This window comes from Prunus persica, chromosome G8 (genome assembly GCF_000346465.2).
Source record: "Prunus persica cultivar Lovell chromosome G8, Prunus_persica_NCBIv2, whole genome shotgun sequence".
NCBI classification, from domain to species: Eukaryota; Viridiplantae; Streptophyta; class Magnoliopsida; order Rosales; family Rosaceae; genus Prunus; species Prunus persica.
This window is the reverse complement of record NC_034016.1, coordinates 6,422,391-6,448,734: the sequence shown is the minus strand read 5'-3', so window position 1 is coordinate 6,448,734 and position 26,344 is coordinate 6,422,391. Positions and strand designations below refer to the sequence as shown.

Genomic DNA, 26,344 nt, shown 5'->3' with positions numbered 1-26,344 from the left:
AAATTTGTTTGGTAACCAATTTTAGTTTTCAAAAAAACTGAAAATATTTTAAAGTTGTTTGGAAAGTGATTTTAGTTTTCAATTTTATGTGGAACTTGGAAATGGAATTTTTTCAGATTTGTGAATTTGAGATTAGAGAATGAAAGTGCATGTTACAAAGAGTTCATAGTATTTTTTGGAGTTAGGATGTTGTTTTTGTAAATTTTGGATAGTTGAGACTTGGATTGGGTCTGTAGTCGAACGCAACAGTCGGACAGTTGGGTCCAAATTGAGAGGTCTCCAATACCGAAGATGAAATATTTTTCAAACAACTCCTTAGAATGGAAAATCTATCATTATGAATGACTGTTGGCCAGTATTCTCTAATTCTATTGACTAATTCATTGATTGCAACCTACAATGACATGTTTATTTACTTTATTTTATTATATATATATATAAAAGATGGTATTTCATTAAATCGAAAAGAACATTACATGGGAAGAACTAGCATGTTAACGGTAGCCTCGTTAAAACCTTTCCAGAGAAACAAAATTTCGGGGTAGGAAAGAGTACCGCTCATGCTATTGACTAAACAGAAGAGTCAAACAACTTATATGAAACAAACCAACCTAAAACCCAACCACAAAACCCATAAAACAACATCCCATCACTACGTAGGTAATGTCAAAGAAGTCTTCCTATGATCTAGAAAATGCATCATAGTTCTTCTACAGAGTCAAAAACGTACTATGGGTATCAAAATAGATCCAGCCAATCACCCAACCGCAAAACCATTTAAACACATCCCATCACTACGTAGATACTGTCAAAGAAAGCCTCCTATGATCTAAAGAAAGCATCATAGTTCTTTGTACAGAGTCAAAAACGTATTGTAAGCATCATAACAGATCCATCCAAACACCAACCGCTACCTCAAATTTTCTTGATCCAGAACCCTAGTTGACAAGAAAGGGAGACCAAAATTGGCCTCTTAGCCTAAAGAAAATTTCGAAGAAAGATCTTCATAGTAGGAACGTTCATCGGTTGCCAAGCCCACGAATGTTCCATAAGAGAATTATTAGGGAGATCTTGGAAACTGTAACACCCCGACTCCAAATTTAATTCTTATTTTAAATTATTTAAGTGAATTTACGAATTTACCCTTAAGGTAGGGGTAAATTAGTCATTTTCTTGCCCAGAAAGTGTTGGGGGCAATAACTGGTATTTCTGAGTAGGTGGTACTGAGACGAATTCGTAGACACGCGGTAGGCTTGAATCGAAGTTGTAACGAAAAAGTTACGGGCAAAACATCGTCAGTGGCAAAATCATAAATATTTCAAAATTTGGGTTTAAAATATCTGACTTTCTCTCTCTCTCTCTCTCTCTCCTGCGAACAGCCCCTCCCCTTTCCCTTTTTTTCTGCACAGCCGGTGGCTCCAAGAGCCACCACAGCCGCCATCGGCCACCGTTTGGGGTGGTACCGGTCCCAAAAGGACCGCCAGCTCCTCCTCCTTCCATCCCGCTCCATCCCCGACCTCGGCAGCCGCTGGTGTCGTCGGAATCTGCAGAAAAACGAGCCGGTTTTCACAGATTTTCAAACCGCTCGTTCTCCCTCATTTCTTCTTCAAATTTGACGAGGAAGGTATGGATTTCTACCTATTTTCCATGCTCTAGCTAATGGTTGGATGGGATTTCGTTAATTTTGAGCCTAGGATAGCTGATCTTCGATTTGAAATTCTGCCGATTTTGGGAGTTTGTTTTCGGCCACTTCTAGTCACTTTTTGGGGTAGGCCCAAGAACAAAAGTGACTCCAAATAGGGTGTTGTACCTAGGGTGGGAATCTTGAGGCCAGATGTTGAGTTTTTCCGACGAAGCTTTATCGCTTTGGACACCCACACGCTGCCCGCGAGTGTGGCGGAGCGTGGGCACTGTATCAGAGGGGCATATTTGTCCCAATGCGATCTCCTAGTTGTCACGAGCACATAGGATTTCGCGAATCTCAATTCGGACATCGTTTGACTATCGAACGGATTTTCGCATATTATGCGTTATCCGGGTTCGATAGGTTCCGACCGTTAGATCTTTCCCGAATTAGAATATGTTGTTCTAGGTATTCCTAGGATCGTATAGGAATTCGCGGATCGTGAATCAGAACCCCGGATGTTCCGATTCAATAACTTAAAGTTTGCGTTTTATAATAACCGTCCAATCGTCCGATTGTAAGCGATCTAACCGTCCGTTTCGGACTAAACTTGCGAGACGGGTATCTTAGATCTTGTGAAACCTTTAGAAACTTTCGGATTGTAAAACGGAGGTCGTGGGTCTCGTGGGCCCGGTTGACCCAAATTGGGAAGTTTGACCGTCAGTTGACCGAGTGTCTCCCGAAGTTGTTCCATCGTCCAAATTGGGTAGTTGGACCTTAGAACGTCTCGTTCCTAGTATACTTACTAGAAACCTGGGAAATTAGGATATTTAATTTAAAGTACTCGTTCCAAACGTTTCGTATTAATCTCGTATACGTATTCTGAATTAGGTACTCCGACTACGCATACACAGCAGGCGGGACCCTCTCAGGGTCAAGCAGCGTGGGACTACTTGTGAGTGGACTTTGTTTTCAAATCTTATGCATGGTTTTATTGATGAAAGATTTATGCATAATGTTTTAATGATTTAACGAATATATTATATTCATGAGTTGAATTTGATGTTTGTATAGTGCTTTGGCATAGTTGGGTATTGAAAGTATATTTTATATATGGATTTTGGGAAATATTAGGCATGATGTTTTAAATGGTATTTTGGATATATTATTTATGACATTGTTGAAAGTGATATTTTTATGAGGCATTGAAAATATATTTTGGGTTTTGACGTATTTGAGTATCTTGAGTATGAATATATGGATTTTGGGGATTTCTATATATATTTGGCTATGTGTGAGGTACTTGGGTTGTTGAGAGGAGATTGTGGAAAGTGGTGAGTATAGAATGCCAGTTTGGTGTGCTGTAAGCACTACCCTATGTACCTCCCCGGATGTGGAATTTGGATATGGAGACTTGAGATACTTGGAATTGTCGGGACCCGGGGCATCCTTGACGGGGTGTTGCTGTAGACCCTTAATTGGGTAGTCTGCGCGCGTAGGACTGATCACAGACGTACGGGTTTTGAGGTTATCGACGGTACGTTCTGGCTGAGAGTTGGTCCCCCAGTTGGACGGCTCGTTCCCTAGTCACATGGTGGATTGAGGACTCATCACGAGGACTCTGCCAGGGTGACTAGTCAAACAATCCCCCGGTTGGATTGTTTCCCCGGTACAACTAGGTGATGGTCGTATGTATATTATATATATATATCTCTTATATTATATATTTATATCTATTCATTCATTCTTGTTTCTCGACGTGGATACTTCCTTGCCGGTCGTGCCAATGGGTACGCTTTCGAGAGTTTGGTTGTGGGATTTATAAGTTTTTGGATGGTGGGTTTTGTAAAGTGTTCTTTATGGATTTTGGACTTGGCATTTGGTATTGAATTGTTTTGATATATATATATATATATATATATATATACTTGAGTATGATGGTTTTGAGATGCATGGTATTTCTTGCATGGTTTTCTAAACGGTGGGGTTATATTACGTTGGTTTGCATCGAACTGAATTTATTTTTGTCCACTCACAATTTTCTGTTTTACGCCCTCCAGCCAGTAGTTGACTGAGCTCCGCAGCAGAGCCGGATCGTGCGCTTCCGAGCCTTAAGTCATCGTAGGACTCTTTCTTCATGTTATTTTCTTTGTACTCTGTTTTGTTGAAATTGAAGTTCTTAGACATGCTCTGTTATCGCCCCTGTTAGGGTTTGAATTGTGAGGCCGGAGGCCATTTTTGTTGTAAACTGTTTATTCGCTTTAAAGCATGCTGCTGGTTGGGATTATTCTGTATTTTTATGCAGGTTAAATTTAGTTGGTTTGTTCAATTCATAGGGGAGACTCTGCTAAAATTTTGGTAGAGAGTCTCGGATTCTAGTAAGTGGGCCCGGCATCGGGAAGATGTCGGAATAAAGACGGGATTCGCCCCGGTTTTGGGGAAATCTCGAGGCGGGTCCTGTCAGAAACTCCTCGAGGCTGGTTTCCTCCGCCTTGTCAACAAAATCCTCGATACAAAAACTATGCTTACTAGAAAAATCCATGCAACTAACAATCAGATGCCTAACACCAGTTTTCGCGCGCTTCTGATTCTCGCTTAATGCCGCATACTTATCATCCCCTTGAGCAGAAGAGGTGATAGCTATCTCCATAGAGTTAAGATGGAGACCCCTCACCAGCGACTGGCTCCTTGGGATCCCAGAAAGGAAGCTAATGCAGCCACCCCACGGAGAACAAATGAGCAAAAAAAAGTCATATCCAATTCACCAAGAAGAACCCAAAGAGACAATCAGGGAAGATTGAGAAAGAGAGAGACGGTGCAGAGAATGAGTAAAGAAAACTGAAAAAACCCTAACCCTAGTCGTCAAGGCTCTCCTCATGTGAATGAGAGAGCGACCCAAACCCTCAACATCATATTGACATGTTTATTTATTTGAAGCGGAAAATTCATGAATCATTTTCATTTTGAATGATAGTTGGCAACTATTCTCTATTGAGTAATTCATGGATTGTGACCACCAATAACATGTTTATTTATTTGGAACATAAAAGTCATGAATCGGTGAAAGAAAATCGAATTCTTGATTTCTTATTTATTTCAGTATCCATGCCATTAGTAAAGAGTATATACCTACATACAAAATAGAACCGAGCAATAAACTCAAATTTGAACTTTATAGGAACTCTATGTGGTACTAAGTCACTCATGTATCTTACCATGCAATATATAAAGTGTAAAATATTATAGTAAATCATTATAAATAAATGATTATGGTATGTTTAATCTTCTTTCATTAATTACTACATACTATCTACACTCACAATATAATCAACTTAAATTACTTAAACCTATCATGCAATGTATTTTCTTCCAATTTTTTGTGATAAAGTAATAAATAATTGACTAAATAAACATCATTCAAAGTTTTAAGAAAAATTTCCAAGTGTTTCTTACAATTTCTGTGATTTTTATTTAATTTTTATTGATATAGATTATATCCCAATATTTTCATCGAAATTTTCGTGTTTTTTAGCTACTGATATTTTCGAAACCATGAATATTTTAGGCCTTAATAAAGAGCATATATAATATACCTATACAAAATAGAACCGAGCAATAAACCCTCCATCTAGACAGGTAATGCATATCGTAGTCAGCTACGATTCAGTAACCATCGGGATTGGAGGCGTGTTGCACTTGCATGCTTACCACCTTCCTAGAAACACTACATGTAAAGACCAATTTCCCTGAAAGCTTCCTCCTCATTAAACCGCCACCAGTTCACTCACCCTTTTATCCTTCAAAATGAAATAAATTTTTCTTTTTTAAAATAATATATTTTATCCATTTTTTTCTCTTATTTTTTGGTCAATAAAACCCACTAAACTAAACCGAGTCAAGTTGGCAACTGCATCTCAGAAACAACAAAGAAAAGAGTTATGTGGGGCCCATACCATCTCCAATCAGACTTCAAATTTCGTCTTATTCTAGTCAAATTTTCTTAACCCATGGGCGGGTCCATATACACGAAAGCTGCACCGTAACAAAACTAATCAATCTGACCGCAGCCGAGAAGAACCCACCAACGGTGACGATTAAAGGTCTTACAAAAATGAGAAGGTGGGGCCCAGAAATCGGACGGTCAGATTGATGGGGTTGACAAAATAGCTTTTGTAACAGAGATTGCGATTAGAGCTTTGAGCTTGAGCTGCATTTCTCTTTCTTTTTCCATTCTTATTTCTTTCTGTAGAAGCATGTAACAGCCAACTGAGAGGAAGACAAAAGAGCATCTGTGCAGTTTTCAATCTGGTAATTTTTCTTGCTTTCAATTTCTAGGGTTCTTTTATATATAATTTCTGCCAAAGATTGAGCTTTATCTGTATTGGGCTTCAAGTTCTCTTCAACTTTCTGATAATGAGTTTATTTTATTATTTTATTTATTTTTATTTTTATTTTTATACATCTTATCTGTTCTTCCACTGAAATGGTTTCTGCTTTTGGAAATTATGAATAATTTTTAGTGGGATTTTGGATTACCCAATAGAAGTTAGAACTAGAGAAGATTGGTTATTTAGGTTTAGTGAAAAGATTTCAGCTTATGCCATGTTGAAATGAGATTTTGGGATCATGAATTGCTCTTTAATTGTGGCATGAAAGTTTTTGTATCAGAACAAATAGCAAGTAATCAATATATTATATTTGGAAACTTAAGTTCATATGTAAATGGAAGGTAGGTAGGGAATGATTTTGAGAATTGTTAGTCTATGAGGATAGTCAATAGTTCCCTTGCAATTGTAATAACCTTTTGGGGTTGCTGTTCATGAGTAAATTTTTTTTTTTTTAAAAGTTTGTCAGTATTTTTAGTAATAATTTGTAATTCGAAGAATAATTTTTTGTGGAATCTAATGGGTATTAGTTGAGAGTTTTGGTTGTATGTATGTGATGAAGATAATGAATAAATTTTTTTGTTATTATTTCGCTCGAACTCGACATGAGATCAGAAGGTAGCTAGATCTTAATTGGATTATTGATACCATTCGCTGATTATATGATTCATTTTATTTTGTATTTTATTTTAATTATGTCGACTATTTTCTTAATCCTTATTAATTTCAGCTGGATTGGTGTTGGGTTTTGATACATCAGGTGCGCATTTAGTTTGGAAAATGGATCATAAAGAAAAGTTATGTGCAGATGCCTGGGAAAATCCTTCCTCTGGGAATGATTTAACAGGCAAGATTTCCTCAGATTGTCCTCCTTTTGCCATTTTCAAACCACAGCTCCATCAACAGAAGTGGGAAGATCCCTCTATTTTAGATTATGGTGGCATCAGGATTGAACCATCCTTCCAGGAATTCAACCAGCCTTCTGAAACTCAAACATCCCTTCCTTGCAACTCCAATAATGATACAAAAATGGCAGATCGAGAAGATGGTCGGATGTGTGAGACACCCCAGGCCAATAAAAGTCAAGATTGGGATCCAAGAACAATGCTGAACAATCTCTCTTACTTGGAGCAAAAGATCCACCAGCTCCAGGACTTAGTACATTTGATTGTCGGCCGGAGAGGTCAAGTTCTAGGACGACCAGATGAACTTGTGGCTCAGCAACAGCAGCTCATAACCGCTGATCTGACTTCAATTATTGCTCAGTTGATCTCTACTGCAGGTAGTCTTCTACCATCCGTGAAGCATACACTTTCCACCACGACACCTTCTATTGGACAGTTTGGGCAGCTTGGTGGGTCGTTTGTTCCTTCTGGAGTAGGAACTGATGCTTCTGTGAAGCTGCAAAATAGTAATGGAAGCAAATTGGCTGATCAATCCAACCAGACTGATCTAATCAGTAATTATGGGACTGAGCAAAACTACAGCGTTGAAGAACACGAATCAAAAGACGAAGAAGATGCTGATGAAGGTGAGAACCTTCCACCTGGCAGCTATGAAATTTTACAGTTAGAGAAAGAAGAAATCCTTGCACCTCACACTCACTTCTGTGCAATATGTGGAAAGGGATTCAAGAGGGATGCAAATTTAAGGATGCACATGAGAGGTCATGGAGATGAGTACAAAACCCCAGCAGCACTTGCGAAGCCCAACAAAGAATCTAGCTCTGAACCAACACTTATCAAAAGGTATTCCTGCCCTTATGCTGGCTGCAAGCGGAACAAGGATCACAAAAAGTTTCAGCCATTGAAAACTATTTTATGTGTCAAAAATCACTACAAGAGAACCCACTGTGACAAAAGTTACACTTGCAGCAGATGCAACACCAAGAAGTTCTCTGTTATCGCAGATCTTAAAACTCATGAGAAGCATTGTGGTAAGGACAAGTGGCTTTGTTCTTGTGGCACTACCTTCTCAAGGAAAGACAAGCTTTTTGGGCATATTGCCCTTTTTCAAGGCCACACTCCTGCCATACCCCTTGATGAAACGAAAGGAACTCAAGGGCCAGCCGACCATGGGGAAGGCAGTGAAGCATCAAACAGAGTTGGAAATATAAACTTCAGTTTTGGCTCCACTGCTTCTGGTGGGGGTGGTGTAGTTCAAAATCTCATGGATGTGAAAGAAAGTATCAACGATCCTACTAGTTATTTCTCACCATTGAATTTCGAAACATGTAATTTTGATGGGTTTCATGAGTTCCCTCGACCCCCATTTGAGGATTCAGAGAGTTCGTTCTCTTTTCTCATGCCGGGGTCTTGTAATTACACTCACAAAACTGGAGGCGAGCCAAATTCGAATAATCTGGAGTGATATTAATGACGGCTCGCCACCGGGGTATGGTTTTCTGTAACGATTGTAAGGTTAGGTGATCCCATGTATTATGTGATTTCTCGTGCTTGAATAAATCATTTTCTTCACTACTTCGAAACTTATTGGAAGCTCTACGCTCCACACATGCTTAAATCCGAAAAACCAGGGCAAGTACTAAGGTCTACCAATTCTGCTGCATCATGTATATGCCATTAGCTTTCCTATTCATCGAAGTCATCTTGCTGCTTCTGTATTTCATATTCGGCATTTGTGAAAGAATAATGGTGCGTTTGGGGAATTCTAATTTTCATAGAATTTGTAAACATTTATAATTATGTCAATTCCAAATTTCAGTGTTTGGATATCTTGTATATAGAATTTAGGAAATCCCTTTTTGGATAATCATAGAAGGAATTTAAAACTGAAACTCACAGCTGAGTAAGGAGACTTAAGAATAAAAAAAGCATGCAATTGTTAGAAGGAAGGCACTCAGATACAATCAAGTTGTTCCTCCAGTAAAATAAATAAAAATTGGGGTTGGAGATATAGGACCAACATGGAAGTCAGAAGTGTTTGGGGAAGAGTTCCAAAAACACACAGGTTCTCATACCTATTAATTGAGTGTTTGGACAGAATTAAAGAATCGAATATACCAGCTTTCTTCCAATGACTTTCTCATACCTTGGAGACAGTTGGTCAATCCAGTCTGACCACTTCACGGAGTTATTCCTCACTTCACTAGAAGGATATGATCTGCTTAGATTCTTAATCAGAATGATTAGTTCCTCAGGAACTTTCCCAAACTAGACAAGACCAAGAATAAGGGCATTTCCGAGCAAATGAAGGATATTTTCATCCAAATTCTTCTTAGAATATGGGTGAAGCTTGCTTCTAATCTCAATAGCATGTTTGTTGACAGCTTCGCCTGAGATGTGAGAGGAGGAGGGAATGAAGAAGAGCTTTCCAGCACAAGTTCTTGGAGAGGCATAAAAAAAATATTCAAGCAGAATTGAGGAGATATTCGAAACTTTTCGAGAAATTTAAAGAAATTTTGGGTTACTTAGGAATATGAAGAAGTTAGGTTTGATGATTTCTTCAAACAATGAAGAAATCAATTTTATAATCTGAAGAAGGAGATCGTGGGAGGAGAAGAGTTACCCAGAATTAACTAGCCGTTAATACCCACTTTCCCAAAAGGTCCAATTAATGAAAAGACATGGGCTGGAACAAAATGGCGCGCATCGTTAAATTGGCCTATCATTTAACTCTAAAAACGTTTTTAACAAAACGATTCAGATTTATGGACCATTATTTGGGCCTAAATTATGCGCACCAGCCTAAAACAATTATTGGGCTTTCTCTTCAAACAGGGTCGAGCTTGTTTACCACAAAATGGTGAACAACCCATACTAGTTAAATGAGGTTGGATAAATTGATTCAATTACCCAACTTATTTTGATTTTCTGGAAATTAATTATAAAAAATGGTGATTAAACAAAAAAAAAACTCAGATTAATTGAATTAATTTAGACTCAAGTCATATTGTTGGCTATTAAGGCTTATTAGAGTTAACCACCACCGTTGGTGACTAACCCAAAATTAAATTGATAACTTTGAAGCTAGAAAGGTAAAGGGAGACTTACTTAGTCAAAAGTCATAGCTATTTGTTTCTAAAATACGGGCTATGTTATTACTATTGGTACATACGTGGCTTGATTAGCAGAATAATCATGGATTCAACGATCGAGAATTTTGGGTATATTGATATTTTGTTCATTACAATCCAGTTTACAACGAAACGGACAGGAGACATTTCAGGGAATTAATTGACAAAGAGCCAAAACTAATCACCATAGCTGGTTGTTGATCTTTGTTATTACTTCCTTATCATTTATCTGTTAGTGATCAGTGCAGTAATACCTTCCAGTTGTTATTCTTCAAATATCTAGGAGTCGTCGTCATACATTCTCCTACAAATATACGAGTACTTGAACTGGAAAAAGAACAACAACAACAACAACCAACCCCCCAACAAAACAAATCAAATACAAAAACCAATCAGTCTCATTGATCAATTCAATGATTTAAACAATCATTTCAGCCTTCAAATACAGAAGCAAAGCTAGCAAAGCTGTCAAGAACCTCCAAAGCTATCCTTGAAAATCATTCAGCCAAACTGATCAAACAATCGAAGAAGATCACACGATCTTACGGCAATCTAGCTCAAAAGGAAGCAAACAATCTTGCCCAAGAAGCAATACAAACTCTCAAGGAGTTCAAGAAAATGATACTTCTCTCAATGTGATTCAACTCAGAAGAATCAAGCAGAATTCAGATTTCTGTCGTTACAAATTCGGTTTAGCACAGGTGAATCAGCCACAGGTCAGATTTTTCATCATATGAAACCTCAACAAATTTTTCAAAGACATCTTAATGTCTTAAGCTCATCAAGATAACTTAGATCACTCACAGACAAGTAGAACAGGCGTTTACTTCCAATTCTGCTCACTTTCTAGCCTTTCTATGGCCCAGAATTAGTTAAAGCTCTGCCAATCACAACATTGGTATTGATTTCCAGCTAATCTTTATTAGTTGAAGGTATTGACGTGCAGTTACAAAAACTTCCAATCCAGCCACTTTCAATCCAATTCAATCTAGAAAATTTCAATCTAGTCCAATCCAACTTAATAAAAAAATCTCCGCAATTGTATTTCAGGCAAAAAGCAAAGTCCAATGCTCTGGGGTCTCATCCTAATTCTATTTATGCTTTATATTTCAAGCAGTTTTGCTTAAACTCGTTCGTTTTATTTTCATAAATACGTGCATCTACTTTGCTTACTAGTTTTATCTAGATAAATTGTGAAGTCCTCACCGGTCTGAGACATAGAAAATAACTTTTTTGCGACATATTCCTCACCCAAAATCACAGTCGTTTGTTCAACGTCAATTACTTGGGGCACAATTATATTACATATTTCAAGTCTGTTAGGGTTTTAACTGCTAACATTGGCACACTCACATAAAAGAAAGTTGATTTGAAGACCATTAATGGTTATTAGATCAATGGGGAATTTTACCTAGCCTAGAACAGGTACCAACTGAAAAACGGGTAAACAAAAAGATAAAACAAATTTTGTTTTTATTGCATTGGGGTAAAACCGCAACTTTAAAGAGTTATAGGTCAAAACTGAAAATACCATATTTTAAATTTGGACCCATATTTTTCCAAATTGCATGAAGACCCCATATGGGTCTCCAATATGGGTGTGCCGAAAATTGGCGGGAGGGTGAGTGTGTGTGTGTGGTCCAAGTGGGTTGGTGAGAGTTTGGTGAATTATGACATCACCAATTGTATCCATAAAGCATCTTTTATCTCATTGGCCAATTTCAAAAGATGAAATGAAAATGGGAGACACAAGGTACAATTGTTGGTGGCCTTCGTCATAAGATGTTTTGTCTAACATGTAACAATCATATCATATACAATTTCATGAATCAAAAGACAAGATCTCTAGCGATTAACAAGAACATTTCATGAAAATATCAAGAACACATAGAACATTCTTATTCTCTTATGACCTCTCATAAATTCATATAAAATCTTAAAATCTTGAAAAAATCATATTTGTGTTTAGAATCTTAAGACCAACACAATAATATATATTACGTATCCACCTCACTCTCTCTCATACTTTGTCCAATATGCTTCTTCTCTCTTCTTTTGTCTTCTTCTTCTCTTTCTTTATATATTTCCTCTTCTATGATGTCTAATTATCTCTTTTTACTATTTCTTTTATTTTTATTCTAAATATTTTACTATTCATCCATACTGATTCTAAAGATGTTTGAGATGCATATATATATATATATATTGAGAATATGAGATCAAGACCACCAATGGGTTGAATCAATTTGCGTAAAGGATGCAACTTTGTATACATTTCTGAATTAGTTGCCAAAAATATATTAGATCTTGGCAAAACAAAAGAAAAAAAATGTTGTCATATGAATGTTGTTAAAAAAAATTTGTGTCATCACCAATGGGGTGTCAGTTCGATTGGTCCAAATCTTTAGTGTACTCTCAATTAGTCTTGAGTTTAGGTTTCGATACATAAGCTTATGCTTCCAAGTTTCACATTCTAAAATATAATAAGAACTTTAATACATTCGCAATGTTAGCACTCCACCCTACAAATCAAAATACAAAATAGAATACAAAATAAGTATGCCGCCTAACTCATACTCAAGCTAATGTTTCAGAATGATGGATACAAAATAGAACTGCACTTACTTTAAACATAAATATAACATCCAGAACTCAAATTTAGTAAAAGCACACATGAGGAAATTCATCAAGGTACTGTCACCAAGGTTCAATCTGAAGAAGTACGCTGTAGTAAAATTGATGGATTTAAATGACAGTTCCATCTTGAATGGTTGCATTCTTCAGTATGACTGATTCCAGACCAAATATAAAATCCTTCCTTCATCTGCTTCTACAACTCCATGTTCAAAGCATTTTGTCCAGCAATTTTTCAAGTCATAAATAATTCAAATTTCTTTTAAGTTGCATGAGCATTTCAAATCTTAAATTTCAAAAGAAGGAGCACTAGCATCAGTATTTGTGATAACCATGTTTCTTCCTATCTTCACATTCTTGTTTATTATGAAATTCCTTCAAGATATATTACATGAAAAATCAACATAAAGAGATAATTCTTTTCAGAACTTAATAGGCATCTATGGCAACTAGCATCTCACCAGATTTTGGTATTGTACTTGATAAACAACTAAAACCTGATCCAGAAAAAAGAAACGACGATTGGAAAGGTTTGTAAGTGATGCAATTCTTAAGAAAATAGCCACACACAAAATAAAAAGGGAGCTTCACTAATATACCCAAAATAGGGGCTGAAATTATTAAAAAAACCCACATAGAATGCACTTTAGAAACACACTCAAAACTCATTTACTACATAAGAAATTGGTGTTTAAGTTTCTATAAATTACATGATTGCCATTGATCAACTTAAAAAAGAAGTCCAACACAAAAAATTTAAATAGCACCCAAAACAAACCCAACCCAATTTTATAAAAAAATCCAAACAATTCGTTACAAACAAAACTTCTTGAAAACCATAGCTTCATTAATGTGTCATGTTGATTAATGACTGTAATATTCCACACCTTTACTGTCATGTTGATTAATGGTTGTAATGTTCTAGTCTAGGGTAATAACACTGATATTTTCCTATGACATCCTATTTCTAATGCATGTCTACCCCTGTAATGTTCCAGTCTAGGGTAATAACACTTCTAGTTTACTATGACATTCTATTTCTAATGCATGTATACCTTTGTAATGTTCCAATCTAGGGTAACGACATTGCTAGTTTATTGTCATGTTGATTAATGGCTATAATGTTCTAGTCTAGGGTAATAACATTGCTAGTTTACTGTCATGTTGATTAATTGCTGTAATGTTCCAGTCTAGGATAATAACACTGCTAGTTTCATATGAAATCCTATTTCTAATGCATGTCTACCCCCTGTAATGTTCCAGTCTAGGATAATAACACTGTTAGTTTCATATGAAATCCTATTTCTAATGCATGTCTACCCCCTGTAATGTTCTAGTCTAGGGTAATAACACTGCTAGTTTCCCATGACATCCTAATTCTAATGCATGTCTACCCCTGTAATGTTTTAGTTTAGGGTAATAACACTGCTAGTTTCATATGACATCCTATTTCCAATGCACGTCTACCCCCGTAATGTTCTAGTCTAGGGTAATAACACTATTAGTTTACTATCATGTTGATTAATGCTTGTCATGTTGTTATTTCTAATACATGTCCAACAAAGAAAAGATGAAGAAAGAACAAACCAGACCAACTCAAAACAAGTTGAGCCCAAATTGTTAATAATATTATGTCATAGAAGTACGTTGTTAATACTCTGTAATAGAAGTACATTGTTAATACTCTGTCATAGAAGTACGTTGTTAAATAAAAATAAGATCCATAACTGAAATAGTAATAAAAGATAAATCGATCAACAAATCTTAAAATACATTTCGAAAATCAACTAAAATCCGAAGAGAAACACATAATTGAAGCAAAAGATCAAAAATCTCAAGTCCAAACCAAACGACGACGACGACAATGATGACGACGACATGGCGAAGAGGAGTAGAGCTAAGAGCATTTGATTAAGGTTCATTAAGGTCTTGAACAATCCGAAAAAAAAAATTTCAATAGAAGCACGATTTTAGAACAAGAAATCGAAGGTGAAATATTGAAAATTATAGGTAAAAGATGAAGAATATAGTTGGACCTAAGACTGAGCTTCAATGGAAGCTCCTCTTACTTCAACACCAGAGAAAGCTCCTTTGTCACGGGTCTGCTGCTTCCTTGAAATGCCTGAAACCACAGAGTAATTATGCAAAAATCATTTCAATCATAGTGGCACATGACATCCATATTACTGGCAGCAACACCAAAGTCCCACAGGATTTCTCATGCTTACCTACACAAAGGGACCTTGCATGAATCAGCTCATCGCAAATACGAGAAATCAATTCAAGAAGCTGCCACATGCGCTTGCAGTGAGCACATCCACCAGGAACCCGGGTTTTACTGCTGGAGAAATGACGAACTAAGGTCTCAAACCCCTTACAAGCAGGAAAATCACAAGCAACCGGGCTTCCTCTGAACACCTTATCACACGGCAGATCTGATTTGGTTTTTTTGGTAGATTTGGTTTTTTGGCAGATCTGTGCAGATCTGATTTTTCTCTCTCATATCCATAATACAAGGGCAATATAGATATTTAACACACACAAATAAACTAAAAAACAGCTATTAAATTGAAACAATTGACAGTTGTCAATTTTTGAGTTTTTTTTGGGTGAGTTTATAGTTTTTAAATAGTATAAAGTTTCTTTATAAGACTATGTCTAAGATTGGGTATATAACTAAATTTCTAAAATAAAAACCCCAAAACATACCTGAATAAGAAATTCTTCCCCCCAGTTTTTTAGGTTATCAAATGATTCCATTGAATTAATATCATAGACAAGAGTAAGACAATATCTTGTCTTACATTATTATGGTCTTGTAATCATATAAGGACTCGGCAGTTTGCAGTGATCTAGGAGTATAGACTTAATCATTATCTGCAGTTCTTTTTCATTGAGTGTTTTAATAGGAAACAATAACCCAGAGAATTCCTAATTCCATATGGATTAAAATAACTTATTCTAATGCTTGGATTACTTAAGTGTTTCTTAATGGGCAGGAAACTTAAGTAAATGCATATAAGTGAGGTCCCTTCCCTGGCAGTCGATTACCTAGTCATACAGAAATCTCACCCCATTAGAGAGAGGGTTTAAGGACTGCATAGGAAAAGAAGATTTATATCTTAACTACTGAAGCGATGTCTGACCAAGGTTAGTGTTATTGAATAAAGGCATGAAAGAACTTACAACAATCAGCCTCAGAGTAAAAAGCTACAACAAAGCTTTAAAATCGTTCATAGCCAGCTGTATCCCAGATCTGACAAAACAGTAGAATGTGGGTTATGTAGATGCACTTACCCACCAACTTATCCAAGAACTTAAAAATAAAACATGATAGTAAAATCTAGATCCAAACAAAATCCGCTTCAGTTTACACGACAAGAAAATACCAAGAAACAAAATTCAGACAAGTTAATTACAAGAAGTGCCTGGATATGGTTCTTTTTCTTCTCCTGACTATCCTTCCCAGATTACTATTAAATTTCAAAAGGAAGGGCAAGTTGATTAGAATTCTTGTGAGTTCAACTTTCTCTATATTTATCTATAAAAATGACAAAACTAAGTTCTCTCCCTCTGCTCCCAATTAACAGAGCATCACTACCATAAGAAGTAGATTCTCAGCACCAATAATTGCTTTACATCCTCATGGGGCAATAAAATCAGCAACAACAACAACAACAACGAAGCTCTAACTGAACTCCGCTCACTCAGTTTAACCTTTCTTCACATTTTGATGTGATCATGACAAAAGAAATATCTTTTTCCACTGCCTATTAATAGAAGGATCACTACGAATTTTTCGGGGTGAAAGCTCAGTTCAGTTAAATGAAATCATAATATCATAAATAGAAAGCTTGTCTCTTGAAAAAAAACAATGATCCAATGCGGCAGAAAATAAGTATATCAAGTTCAGATGTATTTTTCCACTGTTTTTAATAAAAATTTCGTTTCTTATCCAAAAATAAATAAATAAAGTAGAGAAAGAAAATGAAACATGAACAGAAAAAACCAGGAAATAATTTCAGAATATAAATCCAAAAAATTATAGTAGAAAGACTTTGGACTTACATCTCAAATCATTGGTGAAAGGTTTTGCTGCAAATTGGTTCTGGGTTTTCCTAAACTAGAACCTGTTGTGTAGGTAATATCTGGAACTGTACCTATGCTGTAGGTACATTGCCGGAAAATCCTCAATATTCTGTATTTTGGTTTGTCGTTCTCTGTTTCAGTTGCCGTGCATTCTTTGTTCTGAATCTTTATTAACAATTTAAGATTGTCAACGTTGTAGACTGTTGTTCGTTAGCAAAAGAAAATTGTCTATTGCCTTTGGATTTTGCGTTTTTTTGCTGTCTCTCTCATGTTTATTCATTAGACAAAGCAACTTCATTATTCAAGCTTCCGTCATATATGACCCAATTAGAGTGCTTCTTGTACCTTTCATGAAAAGCCTCATTGAATGCCTTGAGCAGCTTGTTATCCAAATCCTGTTGATCAAAAGGAAATGAAATTAAACCCTTTTGGCTTAGAAGAGGCAGAAGCTTTCCCCAGCTCTCTCTCAAGTAGAGAGCTGCACAATAGTCCTTGTATTTCCCATGAGCTTCTAACCAAGAATCTCCCATTATATGCCCAAGCTGTGTGCCTTTCATTTGGCTGACATGACAGTGATTGTTTAGGGTTTAGGGTCTCTCTCACTTCACGTAGAACCTAACCTACAGGTAACCTCTTGAGTGTGTACCTACGGCACAGGTACTTTACATAGTGGGCGGGATTAGTTGATGAAGCTTTTGGCATATATCTGTGGTATAGGTATAGTGTCTCAGATTACCTATACGACTTAGGGCTCGTTTGGTACGTCGGACTGTACTGACTAATTTTCGTCGGATAGTATTAATCTGTTTCGGAGAGTACTGACTATTTATTCATAATATTATAAGGCGTTTGGTGCTGTTCCGGATAAATAATCTGACTAAGTTATACTGTGTTTGGTGATGTTTCGGATAACATCATATCAGACTATTTATAAATAAAAAAATATAAAAAAATCTTTGATAATTTTAATGGAAATTGAGATTCAAATGACACAAATTTATTTTTTTTGGTAAGATTCATATGACAAGATTTGTTTTTCAATTGTTTTTGCCAAGATTTTTTTTCATATAACCCATTATCATAATTGTAGTATCTCATAAAAATTCCAACATACTCTCATACGTTAATAAAAACAGTACCAAATAATGTATAATTCAAAGTGATCACATATTAAGATGATAAGAGCAAAAAAGAAAGTTGTTCATAAACCAATTTACATCAAAGAGTGAATCACAACTCCCACACCCCAAGTAAGAGAAGAACAAATGCTTTTCTCATAGCACCATCCAATGTCAGGAATGTTTTTTCATCACTTGCTTTCTCCAAAATTAGCCGTAGTGCCTTAATTTGATCATTAATAGACAAGTTCATCTTTGCTTTTCTAATAGCAATTGACAGAGAAAAAAAAATGGTTCCTAGAATTCAGGTTCATACAATTTTAATTTTGTAATTTTGCTCTCCTAGTCGTCAGGTATGTATGTATTCAACTAAACTACCAACACTAGCACAGTTGTTTGTTTTTGGACCAAAACTGGCAATACTCTGTTTAATACCAACAATCTAAATATTCTCACAACGTCGAATCACTATATCACATACAAAGAAAACATTCGATTAAAAAAAATGCCAAAAGAAATAAAATTCATAACCTAATTTCCACTAAAAATTTGAAATATATAAAGCATATTGGAGAGAGTACGAAAAAGAGAGTGTGGGAGATGGATATCTGGAGAAGAGTGAAGAAAATAACATGTGGAGAAGATAGTAGAGAACAACCCTAGAGAGAAGAAGATGAAAAGAGCGTCTGATTTTTTTCGTAGAACGCGTGTTCTTTTTCCCTAGCCGTATAATTAAGCGTGTATTATCTAAACCGGAGTGTGTGAGTTGTATTAATTAGTCAGGTAAGTAGAGTATTAAAAGCCCAACCCGTATAAAATAGTCGGGTAATTAAAGAATACAAGTTGACACCAAACACCTGACATAGACTATTTACTCCTATCCAGAGTCTAATACGGTGTACCAAACGAGCCCTTATAGGGGCTGACCCTCTCAGGTTACCTACACCTATAAATGACGGAGGACCTTTTTCACCTGCAGCTTTTGAACCCAACTTCTGTAATCATCATTTGTGTGCATAGTTTCATTGTGTCATGTATTATACTTGAAATTGTGAGTCAAATGTGCATATATCTGGAGCACAGGTATTTTATGTTATTAAGGTTGTTTATTTTGTAATTTGGTTTGTTTGTATTTAAGAAAATAAAATATAAACCTCAGAAAATTAAAATGTCTCATACATTGGGAAGAAATATGTGATTCTCCTTTTCTACCCTGACTTCAAATTTGTTTGTCCCGCAGGTTTGTTGTCACCATCAAGAAATATGCGATTCATTCCTACTTCCCACTATCTTTAATTTCATAACGTGCTTTTTGTGGGAGCATATATTTTCGTCTCCAATCAGGGCACGCCACGTGGAAAAGAAGATTATCTCTTTAATTAATTAATTAAACTAGTTTATCTGGCTAATTAATTAATTGGGATAAATATCTTAATTAATATGATATTATCTTTATTTAAAGAGATAATATTATTAATTAAGATATTATCCTAATAAAGAGAAGATAATATCATTTAAATAAGATATTATCTTTTTAAGAGATAATATCATTTAATTCAGATATTATCTTCTTAAGAGATAATATATATTTAATTCAGATATTATCAGGCCCAACTGGATTCCTATGAAACCCTAGCCCCGAGGCTCCTATAAATAGACGACCTCATTCATCATTCAAGGGACATCTAAACCGACATCTAAACCTACTCCTTATACCCGAGAAAAAGACCCGAAGCTCTCTCTCCCTCTCCACTCTCCATATTTTCTCCCCAAGGCTCCGGCCACCACACACGGCTCCGGCCACCCGGTTTACACCCTACATAAAACTCCGTACCCTTTGCTTAGCTATTGTTTTCCTACAAACACTCGAACTAACTTAGGCATCGGAGGGCCTTTGGCCAACACCCCCCGGGTGTGGTCTATTTACTCCAGTCTTTTTTACAGGAATCGAGGAAGAGAGAGAAGGAAGATCGAAGGTTGAAGGATCTAGAAGCGAATATTCTCCCGTGAGATTATTTGCACAAACATTTGGTGCTTTCATTGAGAGCACGAGTTATACTCAACGCGTGCTCAAGGAATCCGTTCCTCCTATTTTCCAATCCACCGAAGCCTTCCAAACAACCATGGTTGGAAGCAAGCGCACGAGGAGCAAAACCGCCGCTATGGCTCAATCCGTGACTGCCCAAAGCTACTCCTCCCACGATCCTGCGATCGACATGGCGGCCCCACCACCTCTCGCCTCCATGAACCCTCAACAGCCACCCCGTGTGACTGGAACCACCGTATCGGCCTCCGCCGCCGTCGTACCGTCTCAAGGCCCCATGGCCGGACCTAGCCACCTTCATAGCACCACCGTTGAGCATGGTGGAACCTCACATCCAATTGGGCTCACTACCACCGTCGACTTTGGCCCAATCTTGGAGCAACTTCAACCATTCCCTCCATTGCCTCCACGCTCGACGCATGCTCCCACGCACACATCCAACGAAAACCTAGCCCGTGTGCAATTGGGCTCTACACATTTCTCTCCTCCCGATCCACGAAGTCAAGTAGACCTTAATCTGAGAGTTGACCAGCTAACTCAGAGAATGGATGACCAAAACAATTTGATGAGGCAATTCCTCAATCAAATAAATTTGGCTCAAAACCTTGGCCTTGGACAACAGGGCGAAGAGAGAAGGATAAACGAAAGCGCCGATAGGCAGTTCGGTGGGAACCAAGCAGGTCGAGCAGGAGTAAGCAGACAAGGAAATGTGCAACAACGAGATCAGCTCGCGGACATGTCGCAAGCATCCGCAAGCCACACTCAGAGCAGACGAAGTTTCCCATCCAGATTGAATTTAGGGACCAACGTGCGCGATAGGCTGGGCCCAAGACCTGACATCCACGCTCGCCTGGGCCAGCATGAAGACGTTCATGAAAGGCTAGGCTCCCAAGGAGGTCAACTTGACAGCCATCGAGACGAGGATCGAGAAGTAAGGCGTTCTGCTGCCCGCTCACAGAGAAATATTCACGAAATGATAGGCCCCCAGGGAGGTCAACTCGACAATCATAACAATGAGGACCGAGAAGAAAGGCGCTCCGCTACTCGCTCTCGAAGAACCAATTCTCGTCGGCAAACCACTGGAAATCCCTCGCAAGCGCAGTCCACCAACATGCCTCCCAGACAGCGCAACCGAGAATGTCGACCCTCGCAAGCCAATGAGGAAGTCAATCAGCATCGTCTAAATCGCGAAGGTCATCAACATGACCGACTAGCCATGCGTGCAGAAGACGTTGAAAAGCTTGTGAATAACCGACTTCGAGACTTAAAGATTGGCGGAAATTTCGAAGACGCACTACGCATTGAGGTAGGCCAAGCAAACTCCTCACCTTTCACCGCCAAAATCGAGCAGGCTCCCCCCCCCAAAAAGATTCTCAACGCCCTCTTTCACATGCTTCAAAGGCGATTCCGACCCTGAAAGTCATCTGAAGCATTTCAAGAGCCTTATGATCCTCTACAAAGCCGAAGACGCGCTAATGTGCAAGGTGTTTGCAATGACTTTGCGAGGAGCAGCTCAAGATTGGTTCCATACCCTGCCATCCGGGTCGATCAACAGCTTCAAGGAGCTTACTTACGTCTTCACTAAAGAATACACTTCTTATCGGACGATTAAGAAGAACCCTGACCATCTGTTTAACCTGCGCAAGAAGCCCGAGGAATCCCTTCGAGATTACATCAAGAGGTTCAAAGCAGAAAAGGCCAACATCGTAGGGTGCGATGACCAAATCGCATCCTCTGCATTCAAGAAAGGTCTTCCAGCAGAACATGACTTATACCGCGAGCTGACTATCACTCCCAGCCAGACTCTGGCAGAGGTCTTCGCGACCGCAGAACGCTACGCACTCTGGGATGACGATCGAATCGCCGCGAAGAAGTCCACTGAGAAGGAAAATCGACCGGCCAAATGGGCAGAACAAAGAGGCGACAGGCTTGGCAGCAGGGACAAAGACAAAGGCAGGTCACGCCCACAAAGAGAGGCCACGACGAAAGAGAACTACACCAAGTTCTCTATCCCCATACATCAAATTCTAGCCCAAGTGAAGAACAAACCTTGGGTAAAAAGACCGCCACCCTTGAAAGGAGATCCGGACAAGAGGGATACCAGAAAATATTGTGCCTTCCATGCGACACATGGGCACAATACGAATAATTGCTTTGCTTGGAAAGCGCATCTCGAAGAACTCGTAAGAGAAGGACATTGCACGGAGTTCATCGCGAAGCAGGCCATCCAGCAGATAGAAGACCGCGATACCGCGAAGGAGCCACCCCAGAAGGTCATAAGGATTAACACAATCCTAGCCGACTCTGAGAAGTCCGGACTGACCAACAAAGAAAAGAAGAGGAAGATCAAACAGGCTACTATGATCTCCCAAGTCTCAACTAGCTTCTCACTGGCAGAAGACGATCCCGTGATCGGCTTTCAAAAGAAAGACTTAATCGGCCTTGATCTACCGCACAACGACGCCCTTGTCATCAGCATTCAAATCGCTCAGGCCATGGTCGACCGAGTCCATGCAGATGAGGGCAGTGCAGCCAACATCCTACAATTGGCAGTCGTCCAACAGATGGGCTTAGAGGCAAAGATCAATAAATCAGCCAAGTCCCTGACTGGTTTCAATGGCGCAACGACGGTTACCGTTGGCACGATAGATCTCGACGTCTACTCTCCACCTGTAATCAGCTCGCAAACGTTCATGGTCATTGATGAAATCTCACCCTACAATGGCATTCTAGGCAGACCATGGATCGGCCAGATCAACGCCATCACCTCTGCCACACATCAGAAGATTCGCTACCCAATCCCTGGGGGCGGTATCGGCCAGATCAACAGCGATCAGGCAATGGCAAGAAAATGCTCAGCTCAAGGGTTGAAGAAAAGCAAGCAAACACAGTTCCTCCCTGTGAATCAGGCAGATCTAAAGGGAGTAGAACAAGCAGAGGAGAAAGCAGATCTCATTCCTGACGGCCGAGCAGACCAGAAAGGAAAGGGAATAGCTACTCCCCAATAGCAATCAAAGAATCAGGACCAAGTCGAGGGAATCCGTCCGGAGGTCTCTCCTGAAGAAGGATGGAAGCCCGAAGAGGACGTTGAGCTAGTACCCCTTGATCCTGACAAGCTAGAGAGAAAAGCGCGGATCGGCTCGCGCCTAAGCCATGAGGAAAAGATAGAGCTTGCAGCCTTCCTCCGGAACAACAAAGACGTATTTGCATGGTCGCCATCCGACATGCCTGGCATCGATCCCCAGATCATCTGCCATCGCTTACACGTCAACCCAGCCATCAAACCTGTAGCGCAGAAGAGACGTAACTTCGCCCCCGAGCGGGTTGCCATCATTGAAACCGAGATCGATAAGCTTCTAGCTGCTGGTTTCATTGAAGAAGTCTCCTACGCAGAATGGCTGGCGAACATTGTTCTAGTGGCAAAAAAAGATAAAGGTCTGTGGAGAGTGTGCGTCGACTACACCGACCTCAACAAGGCATCCCCTAAAGACAACTTTCCACTGCCTAGAATTGATCAGCTCGTCGATTCAACTTCCGGCAACCAACTGCTAAGCTTCATGGACGCCTACTCCGGCTACAACCAAATCATGATGCATGAAGATGACAAGGCTAAAACCTCTTTCATCATCGAAAGAGGTACATACTGCTACAAAGTCATGCCCTTTGGGCTGAAGAACGCCGGAGCAACCTACCAAAGGCTGGTGAACAAAATTTTCAAGGAGCAAATCGGCAAGACTATGGAGGTCTACGTAGACGACATGCTAGTCAAAGCTCCCGAGCGAGCAGACCACATCAAGAACCTTGCCGAGGCATTCAGCCTACTCCGAAAATACAACATGAAGTTGAACCCGAGCAAATGCACGTTTGGAGTCTCGACCGGCCGATTCCTGGGATACTTAGTCACCCAAAGAGGAATTGAAGCACATCCAAATCAAATCAAGGCTATACTCGACATGAAGTCACCTGCCACAACAAAGGAGATACAAAGTCTAACGGGTAGGGCGGCAGCCCTCAACCGATTCCTCTCAAAATCTACCGACAAGTGCAGGCCATTTTTTAAAGCCTTGAAGAAAGGACATAGGGACAAGTGGGATGACGAGTGTGAAGTAGCTTTTCAAAACTTAAAAACCTACCTCACTTCACCTCCCTTACTCTCAGAACCGATACCAGGCGAAGACTTGTACATCTACCTGGCGGTGTCCGACTCAGCTGTCAACTCAGCTTTCATCCGAGAAGAGCTGGGGGCACAACATCCGGTATTCTACACTTCAAAAGCTCTCCTTGATGCAGAGACTCGCTATCCGAAAATGGAGAAGCTCATTTTTTCGCTTGTAGTTTCCGCGGGAAAACTAAGGCCCTACTACCAAGCACACCGGATAATTGTCATAACATAATTTCCTTTGAGATCGATCCTCCACAGCCCCGACGCTTCTCAGCGACTCATGAAATGGGCTATCGAACTCAGTCAATACGACCTCCTCTACCTGCCGAAGACTGCTATAAAAGCACAAGCTTTAGCAGATTTTGTTGTAGAGTTTACTCCGACAGCCGAAGAAGAGAAGATGGTCACGAAAAGCAAGGAAAAAGCAGACGACACCTCCCCTGCCGATTCAAACCTACCTAACGACATGTGGCAATTGCATGTAGACGGAGCATCAAATCATAAAGGATCAGGGGCAGGCGTCGTCATAACCACCCCAGACGGAACCTTGTTGGAACAAGCCATCACACTAGGCTTTTCTGCGTCAAACAACGAGGCAGAATATGAGGCATTGCTCGCAGGACTGCGCCTAGCAAAAGAACTGACGATCAAGAGATTAGCCATCTACTCAGACTCCCAGCTGATCACGAATCAAGCCTCAGGCGAGTACATGGCAAAACATCCAAGAATGATTCAGTACCTCGACAAAGTCCAAGGACTTTTGAAAGAATTTCCTACTTTCACCATCCAACAAGTTCCACGGGCAGAGAACACTCATGCAGATGCGTTGGCAAGCCTAGGATCAGCGCTGGACACCCAGTTCAGACGCTCCATCCCAGTCGAACACCTTGACCGACCAAGCATCGATGAAATAAAGCCAATCGACTCAATGCAGATCGATGAAGACCCCAGCTGGCAAGACCCCATCATCGACTACTTGGTGAATGGAAATCTGTCAACGGATAAGTCCGAAGCTAGGAAGGTCCAACAGAAAGCCGCGAGATATTACATGCAGGGCGAAAAACTCGTTCGCAAATCATACTCCGGCCCTCATCTCACTTGCCTAAAGTACCCTCAAACACTTGAGGTCCTTTGCAAAATTCATGACGGCGAGTGTGGCAACCACTCTGGGGGCAGGTCACTCGCCCAGAAGGCTCTAAACGTGGGCTATTTCTGGCCTACTATGCGCCATGACTCTACTGAATATGTCAAAAGATGTGATCGCTGCCAACGGTACAAACCAGTTCCTAGTCTGCCTGCCGAAATCTACCATCCGCAGAACAGTCCGTGGCCTTTCATGCAATGGGCCATCGACTTAGTAGGCCCCATGCCAACGACACCTGCCAAGAAAGAAATGATGATCGTCGCCACTGATTACTTTACTAAATGGATCGAGGCCGAAGCTCTATCCTCTACTAAAGAAGATGATCTGGAACGATTTATCTGGAGAAATATTATCTGCCGGTTTGGCTACCCACAATCACTAGTCACCGACAATGGCTCGCAATTCATCGGCAAGCAGATCACTGCCTTCTACAAAAAGTACGGCATCAAGCAGCATTTATCTACCCCAAGATATCCTCAAGGCAACGGCCAGGCCGAGGCATCCAATAAAATAATATTGGACTGTCTAAAGAAGAGATTAGAAGGCGCCGAAGGAAAATGGGTAGATGAGCTCCCTGGCGTACTATGGGCTTATCGCACCACCAAGCGAAGATCAACTGGCGAAACCCCGTTTTCCCTCGCCTATGGAACTGAAGCGATCATTCCTCCTCACATCACTGTCCCTTCTATAGGCATCGAAGTGGGCAGTAGTGAGCAGAACTCCGAGCAGATGAGACTCAACCTTGACTTACTTGAAGGCGAGCGCGAGAAGGCCATTGTCCGAGTCGCCTCCTATCAACAGCGGTTGAAGTCTTACTACGACAAAAGAGCCAAGATCAGACAATTTCAACCAGGCGACCTTGTCCTAAGAAAGGCCTTCATCACTGCACAAAGACAAGGATCTAAAAAGATGAAACCCAATTGGGAAGGCCCTTACATAATCAGCCGGTCCGGGGGCAGAGGAAGCTATACGCTTGACACCATGGAAGGGAAGGAGATTCCGCGACAATGGAACGCCTACCATCTCCAAAGATACTATCCATGACGCTTCCTCCTACCTGCTCAGTCCCCAGCAGACGACTGAGTACTGCACATTTCTGAAAAAGAGA

General features: G+C 39.6%; 3 protein-coding genes across 3 annotated transcripts; all 3 read left to right on the top strand.

Moving 5' to 3' along the window:
• On the top strand, positions 5,656–8,501 carry LOC18766495 (protein SENSITIVE TO PROTON RHIZOTOXICITY 1). Its single transcript, XM_020570379.1, has 2 exons — positions 5,656–5,932; positions 6,770–8,501. Exon 2 carries the CDS (start codon positions 6,790–6,792, stop codon positions 8,377–8,379), a length of 1,590 nt encoding a protein of 529 aa, XP_020425968.1. The 5' UTR covers positions 5,656–5,932; positions 6,770–6,789; the 3' UTR covers positions 8,380–8,501.
• On the top strand, positions 21,406–22,938 carry LOC109950807. Its single transcript, XM_020570937.1, has one exon. It carries the CDS (start codon positions 21,406–21,408, stop codon positions 22,936–22,938), a length of 1,533 nt encoding a protein of 510 aa, XP_020426526.1.
• On the top strand, positions 24,493–26,280 carry LOC109950806. The gene is made up of 2 exons (XM_020570935.1): positions 24,493–25,414; positions 25,619–26,280. The coding sequence occupies exons 1-2, from the start codon at positions 24,493–24,495 to the stop codon at positions 26,278–26,280; spliced, it is 1,584 nt and encodes a 527-aa protein (XP_020426524.1).

Coding starts and splice junctions, on each gene's coding strand:
- LOC18766495 (XM_020570379.1), top strand. CDS start 6,790: ATGGATCATAAAGAAAAGTTATGTGCAGATGCCTGGGAAAATCCTTCC.
- LOC109950806 (XM_020570935.1), top strand. CDS start 24,493: ATGGTCACGAAAAGCAAGGAAAAAGCAGACGACACCTCCCCTGCCGAT. Junction 25,415..25,618: donor AATCTACCATCCGCAGAACA/GTCCGTGGCCTT, acceptor CACAATCACTAG/TCACCGACAATGGCTCGCAA.
- LOC109950807 (XM_020570937.1), top strand. CDS start 21,406: ATGTGCAAGGTGTTTGCAATGACTTTGCGAGGAGCAGCTCAAGATTGG.